The 21,405-nt window shown below is 43.7% G+C and overlaps 1 protein-coding gene across 2 annotated transcripts; it reads left to right on the top strand.

The window, feature by feature from the left end:
- Positions 1–93: 93 nt before the first annotated feature.
- On the top strand, positions 94–10,366 carry LOC139159923 (zinc finger protein 84-like). Of its 2 annotated transcripts, none has more exons than XM_070737383.1 (2): positions 94–188; positions 4,434–10,366. In XM_070737383.1, exon 2 carries the CDS (start codon positions 5,024–5,026, stop codon positions 6,416–6,418), a length of 1,395 nt encoding a protein of 464 aa, XP_070593484.1. In that variant the 5' UTR covers positions 94–188; positions 4,434–5,023; the 3' UTR covers positions 6,419–10,366. The 2 variants fall into 2 exon arrangements, with proteins under 2 accessions (XP_070593484.1, XP_070593485.1); XM_070737384.1 differs by having other exon boundaries at positions 94–208.
- The last annotated feature ends 11,039 nt before the right edge of the window (positions 10,367–21,405 follow it).

The raw sequence follows: 21,405 nt of genomic DNA, 5'->3' as shown, positions 1-21,405 counted from the left end.
AGTACTGTATTGCTAGAAAGGATGACAGAAGAGAAGTACAGAGGAACTTCCTCTTCCGGAACAGGAGGGTGGGATCCGGGAGGGTGGGATGCAGACAGTCTCTCGCGCCACCTCCAAGGATCAGCTGGAAGGCGAGTAGAGGGCAAATCGGACACTGTGCTTCATGATCAAGCTGCTTAGTGACACACGTGAGTCCCAAATGGAGTCAGTAAGTGAGGATTGCTTGAATGTGGATGTTGCCCAATTGGTTCTGGAAAGTATTTTCTGACCTTATTTGGCTCTCAGAACCTCCGCGGACAAAACGGGTGCTTCAAATCTTGCAGAGACTTTAGGAATTATTTCATCAGTTAAAGTCTCCACATATCTAAAAAATAAATCGAAAGGTTTGACTGTCTGCATTTTGGCACATTTTTTTCCAGGCTGAAATATAAATTTGTAGGTTTCTTTATTTGTACTTTTCTCTATATGCGCATATCTACAATTGTATAATCAGCACTGCCATATTCCACAATAAGCCTTTGCGGTGCTAAGAACTTGGTGTTTTTTTTCTTCAGAAAAATTGTATCAATTTGAATGTCCAAAAGCAGTACAAACAAAATTATTCCTGTTCTTTTCTTTAATCAAAGCAGTCAATTGAACCATCTCTGCTAACTCCATCAGGTTTTGCAGCCATTCATCGATTGCGGAATGAAAATATTTTTCCATTGATACGACATCAATGTTTCATTTTTTTCCAAGTTCTTTATCTATTAAGCCTAAAATAAACTACCTGCTTTTCTCTTTCTATTCACTTTAATAGTCTTCTATATTAACATGTGCATCTTACTCCAACATTTCTTTGTTTTGTCAGATATCCCCCATAAATGATAAAAAGCTCTTCTTTATATTTCCAAAATTCATTTCCTTTATATCATACCATAAATAATTGTGTCGTCAAAATCTAATTCATGGCCCTCTCACTCAAGTAACCTCTTAATTTGAAGAGGGTGACTCTTCACCCACTCTTTTTTCCAAGACAAAACAACAAGGATCAAATCTGATAAACCCAACCCTCCCGTTTCCTTGGCATCTTACAATAATTTATATTTAATCCTTGTTTTTTCTCTTGCTATATATACTGTACTTAGAGATCTCCATTTCCTTGTTTAAATAGCGTATCGCTTATAAGTACTGTATTGGTAAAGCCTGAAACAGAAAATCCATCTTCGTTCATTCATGTGGTGGAGGCTAAAATTTAGAAAGAATGGTTACAGGAATTTGTCCCTTGAAGCTGCCGCTGCCGCCGCCACATCCATTCAGGCGAGAGGATCGCCGCGGTGGGCGGCCTTGGAGCCACCCCCGCCACCCAACGCAGAGATCCCTTCGCCTGAATAGTGGTGGTGGCAGCGGTGGCAGCAGCTTCAAGGGACCAACAGCTGGACCTTCTCGACGCTGCATTGCCGCCTCCGTTCAGGTGAGGGGATCTCCTCGGTGGGCGGCTTTGGAGGCTGCAGCAACGCAGCGCCGAGAAGGACCGGCTGTAGGTCCCTTAAAGCTGCCGCCACAGCCGCCGCTTCCGTTTATGTAAATCGGAATGCAGTATTCCTACTTACACGGAAATTCGGCCTACGATGCCCCGTAGGAATGGATCAGTGTCGTAAGTCGGGGACTACCTGTATTGATCCAAACAGTACAAGTGTAACAATCAGCACGTAGTAACAGGTAAACCAAAACCTTCCCCCCCCAACACCCTCCCCAAAAACCCACACTTATAGTAAGAACCCCTCAAATGAGGAAAAGTAAATCAATCACAAGTTTCAGACCTGTAAAACTCTTCGGGTCAAATAGATCCGAAACAGTACACTTGTATAATTACCTATTTCTGAAAAAATTAAAATTATTTTTTATTTCATTTTTCATTTGTTTATGATCAAGCACGTCACATATAGTTTACTAATGCAATAGGTATAAAAAAAAAACACTTAACAGTAGCTAACATCAACATTTTTTTAGTCCAGGTCAAATAGACCTGGGAACAGTACAAGTATATAGTCATTGCACCCAGCAAAAACTAAACAACAACAACAACAACAAAAATACCACTCAAGCCGTAAGGGGGAGGATGCCAGCTATGCTGGTATAATGAAGCTCGCGACAGTGGGGCAGTTAGAAACATAGAAGACTGATGGCAGAAAAAGTCCTCACGATCCATCTAGTCTGCCTTGATACTATTTTTTGTATTTTATCTTAGGATGGATCTATGTTTATCCCAGGCATGTTTAAATTCAGTTACTGTGGATTTAGCAACCACATCTGCTGGAAGTTTGTTCCAAGGATCTACTACTCTTTCAGTAAAATAATATTTTCTCATGTTGCTTTTGATCTTTCCCCCAACTAACTTCAGATTGTGTCCCCTTGTTCTTGTGTTCACTTTCCTATTAAAAACACTTCCCTCCTGAACCTTATTTAACCCTATGACATATTTAAATGTTTCGATCATGTCCCCCCTTTTCCTTCTGTCCTCCAGACTATACAGATTGAGTTCATTAAGTCTTTCCTGATACATTTTATGCTTAAGACCTTCCACCATTCTTGTAGCCCGTCTTTAGACCCGTTCAATTTTGTCAATATCATTTTGTAGGTGAGGTCTCCATAACTGAACACAGTATTCCAAATGTAGTCTCATCAGCGCTCTATATAGAGGGATCACAATCTCCCTCTTCCTGCTTGTTATACCTCTAGCTGTGCAGCCAAGCTTCCTACTTGCTTTTCCTACCGCCCGACCACACTGCTCACCCATTTTGAGACTGTCAGAAATCACTACTCCTAAATCCTTCTCTTCTGAAGTTTTTGCTAACACAGAACTGCCAATACAATACTCAGATTGAGGATTCCTTTTCCCCAAGTGCATTATTTTACATTTGGAAACATTAAACTGCAGTTTCCATTGCTTTGACCATTTATCTACTAAAGCTAAATCATTTACCATATTACAGACGCCTCCAGGAATTTCAACTCTATTGCACACTTTAGAGTCATCGGCAAATAGGCAAATCTTCCCTACCAATCCTTCCCCTATGTCACTCACAAACATATTAAAAAGAATAGGACCCAGAACAGACCCTTGTGGCACACTGCTTGTAACCTGTCTCTGCTCAGAATACTCGCCATTAACAATAACTCTCTGATGTCTATGCTTCAGCCAGCTGCAAATCCACTGAACTATCCAGGGATTAAGTCCAATCTTCACTAATTTATCTATCAGCTCTTTATGTGGAACCGTATCAAAGGCTTTGCTGAAGTCCAGATAGGCAATATCCACGGCACCACCTTCATCCAACACCTTTGTGACATAGTCAAAGAAATCAATGAGATTAGTCTGACATGATTTGCCTTCAATAAAGCCATGCTGATTTGAGTCCAATAAGTTATTGTTTTTTAGGTGCTGATTTATTCTCTTTTTGAGTAGAGTCTCCATCATTTTAACTACAACTGATGTCAAGCTAACTGGCCTGCAGTTACCAGCTTCTTCTCTACTGCCCTTCTTGTGGATAGGCACAACACTGGCCATTCTCCAATCCTCAGGAACATCTCCTGTTAACAGGGATTGGTTAAACAAATCTTAGGGCAATGGCAGCCCGCTGTTTGGCTAGCAAAAAGAACAGGGAAAGGAGGCAGCAATAAAGGGACATCCAGCCCCCGCTTGCCACCTCCTGCACCCCCAAAAGAATAAGGGACACACGCACACAATAACAAGGCCAAGGCCATACTTCAGGGCTCAACAGAAAATAAGACTGTCATATTTTCAGGGGAAAACGGTAAGAATTTGAATTGACCGAAGTCAACAAAAGAATTTCAGGATTGAATTCAAATGTGAATTTGGATCTTGGTAATCATCCATGTGTCAAATAAATTATAATTAATCTAAGTTTATTTTAGCATTCTGGCATATTTTCTTTCTATCTTTAAAGTATATGTTTTGGTAATCATCCATGTGTCAAATAAATTATAATTAATCTAAGTTTATATAGTTAATCTAAGGTTAATCTAGGAAGGTGAACACAAGAACAAGGGGACACAATCTGACGTTAGTTGGGGGAAAGATCAAAAGCAACATGAGAAAATATTATTTCACTGAAAGAGTAGTAGATCCTTGGAACAAACTTCCAGCAGACGTGGTTGGTAAATCCACAGTAACTGAATTTAAACATGCCTGGGATAAACATATATCCATTGTAAGATAAAATACAGGAAATAGCATAAGGGCAAATTAGATGGACCATGAGGTCTTTTTCTGCCGTCAGTCTTCTATGTTTCTATGTTATTTTAGCATTCTGGCATATTTTCTTTCTATCTTTAAAGATATACGGTATGTTTTTTTCTTTTTCTTTTTTCACATTTTCTGCAGCCGTTTTATAAAAAATTAAAGTTACTCTTTTCTTTGAATCATATAGACAAAGAAGACAGCCATAAGGACACTCTGGACAACAAAGAACAACAAGCAACGTTAAAAAACAAAACAAATCAAGCCAGAAATTAATTTTTTTCCTTCAGAAAACACCAAAATTCTCCTTCTTCCCCAGCAGGTGATCAATAAGAGATTTCAAACTGAAAAGGGGAGAGTATGCGGAACACAAGGATACATTACAGATAGTCCTCAACTTTCAACAGTTCATTTGTTTGAAGTTACAGCATCACCAAAAATCTGACTTATGACCATTTTTTATACTTATGACTATTGCAGCTGCCCCATGCTCATGTGGTTTATATTTGAATGCTTCGCAGCTAACCCACATTTCAAATCACAATTGAGTTAACCACGAAATGATCCACATTGGAGGGAAACAATGCTAATGTGGCCAAAGCTCTACTCAGAATAGCTCCTTTGTGGTTCATGGAAAGACCAACGTAGGAGAGAAGCCCAGTATACTGAGTGTGGCAACTTTGTGATACATTGGAGAACTCACACCAGGAAGAAACCTCTACATGCTGTGATTGTGGCAAAAGTTTCGGTCTGAACATCGGCCTTGTGATACACTAGGGGATGTACACAAAAAAGAAATCATATGATTGTTCTGATTGTGGGAAATGTTTCACTGCAAATTCCCTCCTTCTGATACACCAGAGAACACATACAGGAGAGAAACCTTTTGAATGTCCTAACTGTGGGAAAAGCTTCAGTCGGAAATCCAACCTAGTACTTCACCAGAGGACTCACACAGGAGAGAAACCCTTTGAATGTCCTGATTGTGGGAAAAGTTTCAGTCACAATTCCCACTTGGTGGTACATCAGAGGATTCACACAGGAGAGAAACCTTTTGAATGTCCTGACTGTGGTAAAAGTTTCAGACACAACTCTAGCCTAGTGATTCACCAAAACACTCACACAGGAGAGAAACTCTTTGACTGTCCTGATTGTGGGAAAAGTTTCATTAGAAAATCTGAGGTCATCAGTCATCAGAGAACACACACAGGAGAGAAACCCTTTGAATGTCCGGATTGCAGGAAATGTTTCAGACACAAGTCCAGTCTAGTGATTCACCAGAGGACTCACACAGGAGAAATACTCTTTGAATGTCCTGATTGTGGGAAAAGTTCCATTACAAAATACAACTTCATCAGTCACCTGAGGACACACACAAGAGAGAAGCCATTTCAATGTAATATTTGTGGAAAAAGTTTCATTCAAAATTCACAATTGGTGATCCACCAGAGGACTCACACTGGAGAGAAACCATATGAGTGTCCAGTTTGTGGGAAAGGTTTCATTGACAATTCCAGCCTGGTGAAACACCAGCGGACTCACACAGGAGATAAACCATATCAATGTGCTTTTTGTGGGAAAAATTTCAGTCACAGTTCACAAGTGGTGGTACACCAGAGAATTCACACAGGTGAGAAACCATATGAGTGTCTGGTTTGTGGGAAATGTTTCATCGACAGTTCCAAGCTGGTGAAACACCAGAGGACTCACACAGGAGAGAAACCATATGAGTGTCCAGTTTGTGGCAAAAAATTTTGTCAGAGGTCCCAAATGGTAATACATCAGAGGACTCACACAGGTGAGAAACCCTTTGAATGTCCTGATTGTGGGAAAAAGTTCAGTCAGAAATCACAACTGGTGCTCCACCAGAGGACTCACACAGGAGAGAAACCATTTCAATGTGCTTTTTGTGGAAAAAGTTTCAGTCACAGTTCACAACTGGTGGTACACAAGAGGACTCACACAGGAGAGAAACCGTATGAATGTCCAGTTTGTGGGAGATGTTTCATTGACAATTCCACGCTGGTGAAACACCACAGGACTCACACTGGAGAGAAACCCTTTGAATGTGCTTTTTGTGGGAAAAGGTTTAGTCATGGTTCACAACTGGTGGCACACCAGAGGACTCATACAGGAGAGAAATCATATAGTGTCCATATTGTGGGGAATGTTTAGTTAGAAAATTCCAGTTCGTGAGTCACCAGAGGACTCACACAGGAGATAAAGTCTTTGAATGCCCTTTCTGTGGGAAAATGTTCAGTTAGAAATGTTGCCTGATGGACCACCAACGGATTCACACAGGAGAGAAACCAGGTGAATGTCTTGTTTACGGGGCAGAAATTTTTGACAAAAGTCCTAAATGTTGATACACCAGAGGACTCACACAGTCCTGTTTGAATGTCCTGATTGTGGGAAAACTTTCATTACAAAATTACAGCTCATAAATCACCAGGTGACACAGAGCGGAGAGAAACCGAATTAGTGTCCTGCTTGTGGCAAAGGTTTCAATCAGAACTCACACATTTATATACCAGAGATCATGCGAAAAGCACTGTCTGTGGACAGCGGTTTAGGCCTAAATAACTCCTTATCGCTTACAAGAAAATTTGTATGATGCAAAAATTGATGAGTTTGGAGAAGGTTTGAATTTCATTTCTGAACTATGGCTAAGACTGTAGGTGAGAAATAAGACATTGAATACTGGCATAATGCTTTTTAGTCAACTCACTGCAGATTTAGACCTGTAGTTGGAGAGAAAAAAATGTAGAAACTGTTTGGTACCCTTTTCTGGATATCATGTATTACCGTATTTTCTGGACTATAAGACACACTTTTTTCTCTCACAAAAGGGGCGTCTTATAGACCGAATATTGGCAAACCCTGCCCACTGGCCAGCTGTTTTTTTGGCCCTGCATGCCCCGGTTTCAGGCCTTTTTTGGTCTTTTGGGGGGCTTTTTTAAAGGGTTTTTTTCCAGCCCATTTTTGAGGATTTTTTTGGGGTGTGTGTGCTGTTTTCAAGGCTTTTTTTCAGAAATCCTTGAAAGCGTGCTAAAAAAAGCCTCAAAAACATGCTGAAAAGGCTTCAAAGACTTCTCCTCCAGATTATGAGTGCCATAATTCCCCAGCCACCATATAAGTAGTCCTCGAGGTACAACTGTAATGGTGCCTGACAATTTTGGTTGCATGTTGTGATGGTTAAATGAGATTACCTTGCTGAATTACCCCCCTTCTCTTCCTGATGAAGCCATCAAATGAATATGCAAATTGTTAAGCAGAACAATGGCTATTTCAGTGTTTGGGGAAGCATTTGGGGGCCCAGGCTTCCCTTCCAAAGGCCTCCCCTATCCCAAAATTTGGATCCTCCTGGTCCTTTCCCTTCCTCACAGGTCCCCTTACGCCAGGGGTGGGCAATTTGCCATCGAGCCGCATGAGAAATTGGGATGGTTTTAGAAGGCCGGACTAATATAATTAACTCAGTTCTACCCTCTTCCTTGTTTTCTTTCTCCCAAATTACCCCCCCCCCCCAATACACACACACACAAAGAGCGCAAACCTCCCCCCTCTTCCTTATTTATTTATTTGCCCCTCCACTCTCCTCCCCCTCCTCCCTTCACTTCCTCACTCGTGCTGCCCCTCCCCAAAAGCCCACACCTCCACTCCTGGCTGGCCCTACCCCCGCATTATCTGTGAGGAAAGGAGGGATTGTTGCTTTCCTGAGGTAAAATGGGACTAAAAATGGCGAACCCGATTTGTCCCGTGATGGTGGGGCCTCTAAGAGAGCCTTGTTGGTGGGTGCTTTTTTGTCCTGTTCATTCGAAGCGCTTGTCGTCACCCGCCCCCCTCCATGGCTTCCTCCTCCAAGAAACCGGTCACAGGCAGTGGGCAGGCCGGATGCAGCCCTCGGGCCACCCCTTGCCCAGGTCTGCTTTAGGCCTTTCCTGCCACACAAGGTCCCCAGTTCTACTGGATCCCTGCAACCCCATTCTACCAGACATTACAGCCCCCCGCCCCCCCCGCCTTTTGAAGGTCTCTGAACCTCATGTGGGGAAAGAGGGCAGGACATCCATTTTCGGGCTGTGTGACTGCCTTAGGGAAAGGGCCGTTATTTTCACTGTGCCCAAGATTCATTCCTGGGCCCTGCAGTGGACTTGTGGAAGCAGCTGCCATTTGTCAATATGGTGGCTGCTTCTGGGTCACTGGGAGTGGGACAAGCACTTCTGTTTTGCTACCTTAAACACATTGTAAACTCTGTTAAGGAGTTGTGGGCGCACTGAAAATGGTGTGGCTGTCTCCGGGAGACCTCCAAAAGGGCAGGCAACAAGCCACGTATCCCTGGGGAGCAGAAGAAGTGGACCAGTACCCTTTGTGGCAGTGTTTTGCTGCTGCTGCTGCCAAACACCCCCCCCCCCCAATGCAGTGATAGATTGCATCAACAGAGAAATAGTGGGAAGGCAGCAGGAAGAGTGAGAATTTATTTAGACAATGCTGGTGATATCACATTTTAGAATACTGTGTCGAGTGCTGGTCACCATGATACAAAAAAGTTGTTGAGATGCCAGAAAGTGTGCACAGAAGAGCAACAAAGATGATAAAGGGTCAATAGGAGCGACATGATCGCTGCCTTTCAGTACTTGAGCGACTTTCACAAAGAAGAGCAGGTTGACTTATTCTCAAGGGCAGTGATGGTGAACCTATGCCACGGGTGCCACAGGTGGCACGCGGAGCCATATCTGCTGGCACGTGAGCTATTATTTATTTATTTATTATTATTATTATTTATTGGATTTGTATGCCGCCCCTCTCCGCAGACTCGGGGCAGCTAACAACAGCAATAAAACAGTACAACAAAATCCAATACTAAAAAACAGTTAAAAACCCATTATATAAAAACCAATCATACATACAAACATACCATACATAAAATTGTAAAGGCCTAGGCCCTAGGGGGAAAGTATATCTCAGTTCCCCCATGCCTGGCGGCAGAGGTGGGTTTTAAGCAGCTTACGAAAGGCAAGGAGGGTGGGGGCAATTCTAATCTCTGGGGGGAGTTGGTTCCAGAGGGTCGGGGCCGCCACAGAGAAGGCTCTTTCTCTGGGTCCCGCCAAGCGACATTGTTTGGTTGGCGGGACCCGGAGAAGACCCACTCTGTGGGACATAACTGGTCGCTGGGATTCGTGCAGCAGAAGGCGGTCCCTAAGGTAATCTGGTCCGGTGCCATGAAGGGCCTTATAGGTCATAACTAACACTTTGAATTGTGACCGGAAACTGATTGGCAACCAATGCAGACTGCGGAGTGTTGGAGTAACATGGGCATATTTGGGAAAGCCCATGATTGCTCTCGCAGCTGCATTCTGCACGATCTGAAGTTTCTGAACACTTTATTTTTTATTTTTTATTGGATTTGTATGCCACCACTCTCTGAGGACTTGGGGTGGCTCACAACGTAACAAAACAATATACAATATACATATTTTAAAAATCCAATTAATATAGATAAAAAACTTTAAAAATACTAACATCTAATAACATTTAAAATCATTCATTCCCATTCACACAGCGAGATGTACTACACTCGTCAGCTAGTGGCCCCAAACTTAGCACAGATAGGTCTTTAAGCTTTTATGGAAGGCAAGGGGGGTGGGAGCAGTGCGAATCTCTGGGGGGAGCTGATTCCAGAGGGCCAGGGACCCCCGCAGAGAAGGCTCTTTCCCTAGGTCCCGCCAAGCCACATTGTTTAGTTGACCGGACCTGGAGAAGGCTGATTCTGTGGGACTTAATTGGTCACTGGGATTCATGCGACAGAAGGCGGTCCCGGAGGTAATGTGGTCCGATGCCATGTATTGCTCTAGCTCAGTTCCAACGTGCATGTGTGTGCTAGCCAGCTGGGTTTTGGCTCAGACAGAGCCTCCGGAGGGAATGGGGGAGGACGCTTTTACCCTCCCCCGGCTCCAGCGAAGAAAAGAAATGAAATCCTTGCACTTAGACTGGACCTCGTGATGAGCTTGTGGGTGTGGAGATGTGGGATGAACCTTAACCTGGGTGAGCTACTGGAAAGAAGTTAGTATCGGAATGGCAATGGTGTAACCAAAATGGCTCTGATAATAAATTGAACCTTATGTGAGAGAATTGGACTGGAATCTGATTTATTTCTCAGATGCTATTTGGGATGTTGACACCACATTTCTCTGAAGGCTGCAAGCAATCATTTGTTCGTCTCTCCAAATCTTTCCACTTATTATCAAGAATTGGATCCAAAAATGTCAAACTTTGATTCATCATTCCATAACGCTCTTTTCCACTGATCCTTAATCCAATTTAGACTTAGAATAACTTTATCGTTGCATACAATAATCGGCATACAATAAAATGAAATTTCATTGTGTACAATTTTTCCGAGCTTCAGCATATCTTAGCCTTTTCACCATGTCCCCCTCTTGCAAAACTAATGCTTTGGCTGCTACCCATCCACAAAGACCATTTCTTACTGACCTTCTTTACCCTGTAGAAAGGTCAAGATGCTTGCCAGATGCTGAGCCATGTCCTTGGTGGATTGACACCGATATCTCAAAGGAACTTTTCATCAGAATTTGAAAGTTTCCTTGGCCTTCCAATCCAGTCCTTGCCATAACTGCTGGCATGCAAGTCCTTGCCCTAGCTCAGCACCAGTATGCATGTGTGTGCCGGCCAGCTGATTTTTGGCTCTGGGAGAGCGTTTTTGGCTTCCAGAGAGCCTCTGGGGGATGGGGGAGGGCATTTTTACCTTCCCCCAACTCCAGGGAAGCCTTTGGAGCTTGGAGAGGGAGAAACATGAGTCTACTGGGCCAACCAGAAGTTGGGAAACAGGCCTTCCCAGGCATTGAATTATGGGTGTGGGCACTCCCACGTGCTCTTTCGGCACCTGGGGGGAAAAAAGTTTTGCCATCACTGATCTAGGGCTACAGAGAGGTCCTTGCAGGGAGGGGTATTCAAGGGCCACCAAGTGGGCAAGAAGACTGCAAGATGGGGAGGGGACTGAGAGGGGGGAGGTGCAATCATCGGCCACTGTATCTTCTGAATTTTTTTCTGTTTTTAGTTTTATGTCTTTTTTTTTAATAGATTTTTATAATTAATTTTTTACAAATTTATATTACACCCAACATAAAACATTGCATAGTGAAATGTGCCCACCACCCAGACACACACACATTCCCCACCACCAAATCAGGGGTGTTTCTTGTATAGTCCACTTGACCCAAGAGCAATATATCTATTTACATATTATAAAGTGATTCCAATTTATTTCTTGTAGCTTGGTCTCGGAATCTGCTCGTCATATATCGTCTTACCTTGTCCCACCGTCCCATCAGCTGTCCCAACTCAGTTTCATTATCCGAATTTATCCTTTTATCCATAATTTCAAATTGAATATGGTCCACCATGTACCTATACCAATTTTGCATTGTCCATTTTGCCGCATCCTTCCAACCCAAAACTATTACTGCCTGAGCGCTTTCTATTGCTGCTTTTTTTATTTCTCTAAATTCTCCCATCGCATTGCTTTTAACTAGTACTGCCATTTCCTTAGTGATTGTCCATTGTATATTTAGCATTGATATCCTCTTTCACTTTGAGAGATGTCCTTGCAGGGAGGGGTATTCAAGGGTCACCAAGTGGGCAAGAAGACTGCAAGATGGGGAGGGGACTGAGAGGGGGGAGGTGCAATCATCGGCCACTGTATCTTCTGAATTTTTTTGTGTTTTTAGTTTTATGTCTCGCCAACAAACATAGTCATTCCTCTCAGAGCCCAATCCATGTATTCACCAGGTTCCACTAAAACATACTTACGGAGGACCTTTTCAGATGTTCAGTTGGTATACATAGTCCTCATTTACCATTCGTTTCATTAGCCTTCAAAGTTACGATGGCACTGTGAAAGCAGATGTACTCATGGTCCACAGATCAGTGGTCATTGTAGCACTTGTTCAGTGACTTGAACAAGTCGGCAATCCCTGTGGTTGTGAAGATGCAGGAAAAGGAGTTGCAACAATTTGAGTTCTGCCAACCAGTGCACACTTATGATGATTGCAGCATCACACACTTGGGATCCCCCCTTTGACATTCCCAGCTAAAATTCCCATTAAACACCTTTAAGGCTTTAAAAAAAAAAAAGAGGGACTCTGAGGCGGCGAGGAGGAGCACGCACCTCCCATACACCCAGCGCGAGGCTGCCTCCCATACACTGCACCACAGAAAGAAACCAAAGCGGGCGAGAGGGGGGAACTTCCTACTCCTTTGACAGAAAGGCGGCTGCTGCTGCTTCCTCTTCCTTCCCATGCTGAAGGGCTCCCCTCTCCTCTTACTCGCTTGCTTTGTAGCCGGCGCCTTTCCTTCAGTGCTCAGAGTTGATCTAGCTGGGGCAAAGCGCCTCCTTTTGCCTTTCCACGCCCAGATGCTCCGGGAGGCAACCTCACGCTGGGTGTATGAGAGGCAGTGCGAGGGAGTCACCACAGCGAAGTGGTTTATTCCCTCTCCAAGCGCCCAGAGAAAGGAAAACACTCCGTTTGCTCTGGGCTGCCCAGAATGAAGGGAGCTTTTCTTTTATCTGGGCGCTGGTAGAGGTTTATTCCCTCTCCAAGCGCCCAGAGAAAGGAAAACGCTCCGTTTGCTCTGGGCTGCCCAGAATGAAGGGAGCTTTTCTTTTATCTGGGCGCTGGTAGAGGTTTATTCCCTCTCCAAGCGCCCAGAGAAAGGAAAACGCTCCGTTTGCTCTGGGCTGCCCAGAATGAAGGGAGCTTTTCTTTTATCTGGGCGCTGGTAGAGGTTTATTCCCTCTCCAAGCGCCCAGAGAAAGGAAAACGCTCCGTTTGCTCTGGGCTGCCCAGAGTGAAGGGAGCTTTTCTTTTATCTGGGCGCTGGTAGAGGTTTATTCCCTCTCCAAGCGCCCAGAAAAGGAAAACGCTCCGTTTGCTCTGGGCTGCCCAGAGTGAAGGAAGCTTTTCTTTTATCTGGGCGCTGGTAGAGGTTTATTCCCTCTCCAAGCGCCCAGAGAAAGGAAAACGCTCCGTTTGCTCTGGGCTGCCCAGAATGAAGGGAGCTTTTCTTTTATCTGGGCGCTGGTAGAGGTTTATTCCCTCTCCAAGCGCCCAGAGAAAGGAAAACGCTCCGTTTGCTCTGGGCTGCCCAGAATGAAGGGAGCTTTTCTTTTATCTGGGCGCTGGTAGAGGTTTATTCCCTCTCCAAGCGTCCAGAGAAAGGAGAATGCTTTGTTCGCTCTGGACTGCCAAAGCCTCCTTAAGCACCACCGAAAGACTCCTCTGGCAGCCCGGAAAAGCCCGAGATGGCCAGGATTAAAGGGAGAATGGCAGGAAACTGGCTGGGCCTTCATGCTGCTCTCAAATTTCCTGGGAAATTTTTTCGGGCTCGGGTTCTTAAGTAGAAAAGGGTTCTTAAGAAGAGGCAAAAAAATCTTGAACACCTGTACGTGTGTGTGTGTGTGTGTTAAAATTAATTTGAATATGTTAAAAGTGTAAAAATCTCCAGCTGATTTTATATAGACAGTTGATTTTATATAACGCTGCTCAACTGTCTTCAATGGGGATTTTAACACTGACGACGTTAGTAGAGGACTAATGAAAGCTTAGTTAATTTTATTTATTTATTTATTTTATTTATTGAATTTGTATGCTGCCCCTCTCCGGAGACTCGGGGCGGCTAACAGCAATAATAAGACAGCATATAATAATAATCCAATATTAAAAACAATTAAAAACCCATTATTATAAAAAACCAAACATACATACAGACATACCATGCATAAAATTGTAAAGGCCTAGGGGGAAAGAGTATCTCAATTCCCCCATGCCTGGCGGCAGAGGTGGGTTTTAAGTAGCTTACGAAAGGCAAGGAGGGTGGGGGCAATTCTAATCTCTGGGGGGAGTTGATTCCTGAGGGGCGGGGCCGTCACAGAGAAGGCTCTTTTTAGTAATTTTAAAATAAATTTTAAATGTTCTTGAGATTGCACTGGTTGTTGCCTCTTCAGTGTATTGTATCCAGAACTCATTATATATGTGTGCGTGTGTGCTAGGGCGAACACAGCACAAGGACAAAAGCACCAGCCTGAAGATGACGAATGGGACCTCGTCGAAACGTCGCCAGAAATCTCTGAAACTTACATGGGAAGAAACCCGAATATGCCAAAACCTTCATACCTGTACCCGTGAAAATCTACAAAAACCATGTATAATCTATAATCTATCCCCTATGCAGTGGCTGTCACAGAATTGGAGTACAATGTGATGGTTGTAAGTGCAAGGATTGTTTGCAGAAACAGAAAGAGAAGTTTACTTTAATTAAATGATTTGTGAACTACTCCATCCATTTTCACAATGTTCAGATATAGTTCAGAATTGGGGGAATCGTCAGGGAAGTCAGATTGGTCTTCTTTATGATTTTCAAAACCTATAAATGGCTGCTTTAAGAGTTGCAAAGTTACAAGGGAAACCATAGCTTAGTTGTCCAGTTTCAAATGTCCTAATTTTGATCTCTCGGACTGGTAATGCTGGAGAAGACCATCCCTGAATCTGAGAAGAATGCCAATCAAAACACATCCAGTTTAGCCATTCTAATTTTTTTTAACTCTGCAGAAAGAAATGTCATTCTTTCATAGAATGTAGGACTGAGGTAAATAGCAATGCGAAAAATTAAGAGGCAGAGAGGGTCGCCCAGAAAGTAGTGCACCTCATTCCCCCCCCCCCTGCAGTAATGGTACGAATGCGAAACTTTAAATATACATTATTTGAATTGTGTGTGTGTAAATTTTGCATTTCTTCAGACAGATAGTATAGCTGTAGCAGTGTTTCAAAACGACATCCGTGATGTACGTTACAAGTGGCATGTCGTCATTGAATTTCTCACTGCGAAGAAATAAACTGTTGGGAACATTCACAAACGTTTGTGTACAGTTTATGGAGAATCTGCAGTCGACAGAAGTGCGGTTAGTGGCTGGGCACAGAGAGTGAGACCATTAGAAGATGGTTCGGCAGAGCTCCAGTGTAGAAATGGCTTCATGACCAGAACAAGGAGAGGTATTGACAGGGCATACATGCCCTTGTGTCTCGGCAGAGGAAGGCCTTAGAACGGGACGGAGTTTATGTGAAAAATAATAATTAATAATAATAATTTATTAGATTTGTATGATGCCCCTCTCCAAAGACCCAGAGCGGTTTATAATATATATAATATATTATAATATATATTATAAAATAAGGAGTGTAGAAGAAACATCATTGTTTCTTGTGTGTAAGTTTCATTGTTGTTCTGTCGAGCTCTCTGGTAGAATCCTCCTGAAAATTCAGATACAAATTTCAGACACACACACGTTTGAAAATTCAAAACAATGTTCTTTATACCGAAAATTCAAATAAACTAAGCACTCTTTTTGTACAGCAAAGAGCACTTATCTCCAAACAAACTGGTAATTTGTACAAGTCCCTTATCAGTTCTGAGATACTTAGCTTGCAGCTGTGAGGCAATTCACAGTCCTTCTTCTTTCACAAAGTGAAGCACACTTTGCCCTGGTTTAGTTTCAAAGCGGGGAAAAATCAGCACACAAGGGTCGAAGTCAGCAAGGCAGACACAAAACACAACAATCAGATAATCCTCCACAATGGCCAAACCCACAGGCTGTTATTTATAGCAGCCTCACTAATTACCACAGCCCCACCCAACCACAGGTGGCCTCATTTTCTTTGATAATAATCTCTCAGTTGTTCCTGCCTATGCATCGCTCTCTGCATGCGTGGCTGTATCATTAACTCTTGTTCCGAATCCAAGGAGAAACTAGATAATTGATCTCCTTCTGAGCTGTCTGCCACACTCTCCTCCTCCCTGTCACTCATGTCTTCTTGGTCAGAGGAGCCTTCATCAGCAGATTCCACCGGGAGCAAAACAGGCCTGCGGCATGTGGATGTCTCCCCCACCTCCACAGTCCTTGGCAGGAGCCGGGCCAGAGCTAACCACAACAATTGTATTCAATAAAAATCGAATAAATAAATAAATAAATAATAGTTGAAGGAAAAAAATGTGGTGCATTACTTTCTGGGCGACCCTCGTAATTGCAATTTATTTATTTGTTTGTTTGTTTATTAGATTTATATGCCGCCCCTCTCTGCCGACTCTGTAGACTGAAAACTTTAATTTATAATGAGGAAGGCTATGAAGTTGAAGGAGAAAGTTTGGTTATAGATGCAGAATGCACAAGAGACAGATTACACATAGATTAACAAATGTAGCGTCTTAGAAATCCAGCATGTCAGGTTCATAAAAGGGCTTTACATTATCTTTTTATTATTAATTTTATTATTAAACCTATCCACTGCACAACTTAGTTCTTACACAAGGCATTTTAAAAAATATTGAATCGTTTTTTTTCTCATATATCGCCACCAACAAGGGGACGCAACAATTTTTTTCAGAAACTTGGTCCTGCTGTCACCCAGCAGCTATCAAATGGTAAAAACCAGGCACCTGCCAAACAGAGATCCCAACAGTAGTTGCTAATAAACCTGGGAGGACCTGGTATCAAACACGGGATATCTTTTCTCCTGAACTCAATATTCGTACAGCTTTTCAACAGGTTCATCTGCAATGCAGAAGAGGCTTCGCATGTGAAATTTTACATTGCTTTTTTTCACTGGGCCTTGGGCCAATTCCCTGCATACCCACTATACACTTACATTTTGGAGATATCCTGGAGTCAGCCCTCATTTTAAGAGCACCCCGACTTCTTAAGACGGTCTGCAGAGTGTTAAGGTAGAAAAACAGAGCAGTTTCTCCCACTCCCACACAACGGTGACTCAAAACCAGCCACCATTTTGTCCCCTGAGGCAGATGTAACAAAATGGCTGCTGCTTCCACAAGTACATTGTGTGGTCTATTGGTGAATCCTGGGCATACTGAAAATGATGACTGCTCTCGGGAGACAATCATGCAGCCCAAGGGTAGGTTCTAAATTACCTCGCCACCGGTTTACTTCCTCCCGGCCTTGCCAGTGCACGAGCGTTTTGCCAAAAATTTGCAACCCTCCCCAAAGCCAAGAAACAAGATGGCGGTGCATGCACAGTTCTGGAAACTTAGCTTCTGCACATTCACCAAATAAATTTTTTTAACCCCCCCCTCCAAATTTCCAAAGATAAGAACCAACTCTGTGACATTAGCAGTGGTTTGCTACCAGCTTGAATCATTGCGAACTGGGAAGAACTGAATTCTGATACAACCGAGGAATGTATGATCTACTTTCCTTTTGCAATGCGGGATAAAAAATCTTCAAAGGATAAGGAGATAAGGATAAGAATAAGTGATGTGCCGGTGCCTGGAGGCTGTTGGGGTCTGGATGGGTGTCAACAGACTCAAATTCAACCCTGATCAGACGGAGTGGCTGTGGGTTTTGCCTCCCAAGGACAATTCCATCTGTCCATCCATTACCCTGGGGGGGAATCACTGACCCCCTCACAGAGGGTCTGCAACTTGGGCGTCCTCCTCGATCCACAGCTCACATTAGAGAAACATCTTTCAGCTATGGTGAGGGGGGCGTTTGCCCAGGTTTGCCTGATGCACCAGTTGCGGCCCTATCTGGACCGGGAGTCACTGCTCACAGTCACTCATGCCCTCATCACCTCGAAGCTCGACTACTGTAACGCTCTCTACATGGGGCTACCTTTGAAAAGTGTTCGGAAACTTCAGATCGTGCAGAATGCAGCTGCAAGAGCAATCATGGGCTTCCCTAAATATGCCCATGTTACACCAACACTCCGCAGTCTGCATTGGTTGCCGATGAGTTTCTGGTCACAATTCAAAGTGTTGGTTATGACCTATAAAGCCCTTCATGGCATCGGATCAGAATCTCTCCGAGACCGCCTTCTGCTGCACGAATCCCAGCAACCGGTTAGGTCCCACAGAGTTGGCCTTCTCCGGGTCCCATCGACTAAACAATGTCGTTCGGCGGGACCCAGGGGAAGAGCCTTCTCTGGGGCGGCCCCAACCCTCTGGAACCAACTCCCCCCAGAGATCAGATTTGGCCCCACCCTCCTTGCCTTTCGTAAACTCCTTAAAACCCACCTTTGTCGTCAGGCATGGGGGAACTGTGATATCCCCTTCCCCCTAGGCCTATACAATTTATGCATGGTATGCTTGTGTGTAGGTTTGGGGTTTTTTTTAAATAAGGGTTTTTAAAATTATTTTAAATATTAGATTTGTTACATGTTGTTTCATTATTGTTGTTAGCCGCCCCGAGTCTATGGAGAGGGGCGGCATACAAATCTAATAAATAAATAAATAAAAGGAGGCTTATTGTGTGAAACCTGGTGCGGTGGGAATTTGGCCTAAGGGCTTCAGGGCTCCAGTGGGAGTGGGGAAAAGGCTTGGGGGGGGATACAAGAGTTGGGAAGCAGAGCACCAAGTATCTCGGGGAGAACAAGGGAAGGGAAGCCTGGGTCACGCTTGGACTCCAAGAGCTTCTCCCAACACTGAGGTAGCCACTCTTCCACTTAACCACTCATACATTTAATGGCTGCCTCAGGGAGAGCAGAAATTACTTAAGCAAAACAGTCCCACTTAACACAAAAGACAACTAATTGGCAGGCCCCATTAGAGTTGTACATCATGAGCCAACAATGTGCAGCAGCAGCCAAAAAAGCCAACACAATCCTAAGCTGCATCAACAGGGGAATACACTCCAAGACCAGGGAAGTCTTAATACCACTCTACTACGCCCTGGTCAGACCACACCTGGAGTACTGTGTTCAGTTCTGGTCACCACACTTCAAAAAAGACATTGAAACTCTGGAGAAGGTGCAGAAAAGAGCAACCAAATTGATCAGGGGCCTAGAAACCAAGACTTACGAAGAGAGACTGCGGGAACTGGGCATGGATAGCCTAGAGAAAAGGAGGGCCAGAGCGGACATGATAGCAGTCTACAGGTATACGAGGGGTTGCCACAGAGAGGAGGGGATCACTTTATTCTCCAGGGCACCGGAGGGCCGGACGAGGAACAACGGCTGGAAGCTGACCAAGGAGAGATTCAGCCTGGAAATAAGGAAGAACTTCCTGACTGTCAGAGCGATCAACCAGTGGAACAACCTACCAGCGGACGTTGTGAACTCCAAAACTCTGGACATTTTTAAGAGGAAATTGGACTGCCATTTGGCTAGGATGCTATAGGGTTCCTGCTTAGGCAGGGGGTTGGACTTGATGACCCGCATTATTATTATTTTATTATTATTTATTAGATTTGTATGCCGCCCCTCTCCGAAGACTCCGGGCGGCTAACAACAATAAAGAAAACAATGTAACAAATCTAATATTAAAAAGTAATCTAAAAAACCCCAGTTTAAGAGACCAATCATACAAACAAGCATACCATGTATAAATTCTATAAGCCTAGGGGGAAGGGAAAAATTTCAGTTCCCCCATGCCTGACGACAGAAGTGGGTTTTAAGGAGCTTGCGAAAGGCAAGGAGGGTGGGGGCAACTCTGATATCTGGGGGGAGCTGGTTCCAGAGGGTCGGGGCCGCCACAGAGAAGGCTCTTCTCCTGGGTCCCGCCAAATGACATGGTCCCTTCCAACTCTAACAATAAATAAAAAATCAATCAATCAATCAATGACTATTTGTATGGTGGCTGGGGAATTCTAGCACTCAAGAGCGCTGGTGAGACCACATTTGGAGTACTGTGTTCAGTTCTGGAGACCTCACCTACAAAAAGATATTGACAAAATTGAACGGGTCCAAAGACGGGCTACAAGAATGGTGGAAGGTCTTAAGTATAAAACGTATCAGGAAAGACTGAATGAACTCAATCTGTATAGTCTGGAAGACAGAAGGAAAAGGGGGGACATGATCGAAACATTTAAATATGTTAAAGGGTTAAATAGGGTTCAGGAGGGAAGTGTTTTTAACAGGAAAGTGAACACAAGAACAAGGGGACACAATCTGAAGTTAGTTGGGGGAAAGATCAAAGGCAACATGAGAAAATATTATTTTACTGAAAGAGTAGTAGATCCTTGGAACAAACTTCCAGCAGACGTGGTTGGGAAATCCACAGTAACTGAATTTAAACATGCCTGGGATAAACATATATCCATCCTAAGATAAAATACAGGAAATAGTAAAAGGGCAGACTAGATGGACCAAGAGGTCTTTTTCTGCCGTCAGTCTTCTATGTTTCTATGTTTCTAAGAGCTGGAGGATACCAAGGTAGAAGATGGAAACTCGACATGTGGGGATTACATAATATACAAAAAACACCGCCCCAAAGCATTATCGAGAAATTCCAATACTTCTGCAAAAGGAAATATCAATATTATTATTTTTTTTGCTGATAATCAGAAGTTGGTAGTGAACTTTTTTCAAACGTAATATTTTCCATTTCAGGAACTGGGCATGGCCCGTCTGGCGAAGAGAAGGATCAGGAGAGACATGATAGCAGTTATTCCGATATTTGAGGGGCTGCCACAGAGAGGAGGGGGTTAGGCTGTTTTCCAAGGCGCCAGAAGGCCAGACAAGGAATAACGGATGGAAACTGAACAAGGAGAATTTCAACCTGGAAATAAGGAGGAACTTTCTGACAGCGAGTATGGAGGTTGTGGGAGTTCCAAAACCGTGAGACTTTCAAGAGAAGATTGGACTGCCATTTGTCTTAAATGGTATAAGGCGGTTGAACTAAATCAGTGGTGGCGAACCTATGGCATGGGTGCCACAGGTGGCAAGTGGAGCCATAACTGCTGGCACCCAAGCTGTTGCCCTGGCTCAGCTCCAACATGCACGTGTGTGCTGGCCAGCTGATTTTTGGCTCACACAGAGGCTCTGAGAGGGCATTTTTGGCTTCCAGAAAGCCTCCGGGGGCGATGGGGGAGGGCGTTTTTACCCTTCCCCGGCTCCAGGAAACATAGAAACATAGAAGACTGATGGCAGAAAAAGACCTCATGATCCATCTAGTCTGCCCTTATACTATTTTCTGTATTTTATCTTAGGATGGATATATGTTTATCCCAGGCATGTTTAAATTCAGTTACTGTGGATTTACCAACCACGTCTGCTGGAAGTTTGTTCCAAGGATCTACTACTCTTTTAGTAAAATAATCTTTTCTCATGTTGCTTTTGATCTTTCCCCCAACTAACTTCAGATTG

Source organism: Erythrolamprus reginae, chromosome 2, assembly GCF_031021105.1.
Source record: "Erythrolamprus reginae isolate rEryReg1 chromosome 2, rEryReg1.hap1, whole genome shotgun sequence".
NCBI classification, from domain to species: domain Eukaryota; kingdom Metazoa; phylum Chordata; class Lepidosauria; order Squamata; family Dipsadidae; genus Erythrolamprus; species Erythrolamprus reginae.
Note: the sequence above shows the minus strand (reverse complement) of the source record. Positions and strands in the feature narration are given on the sequence as shown.

Coding starts and splice junctions, on each gene's coding strand:
- LOC139159923 (XM_070737383.1), top strand. CDS start 5,024: ATGTACACAAAAAAGAAATCATATGATTGTTCTGATTGTGGGAAATGT.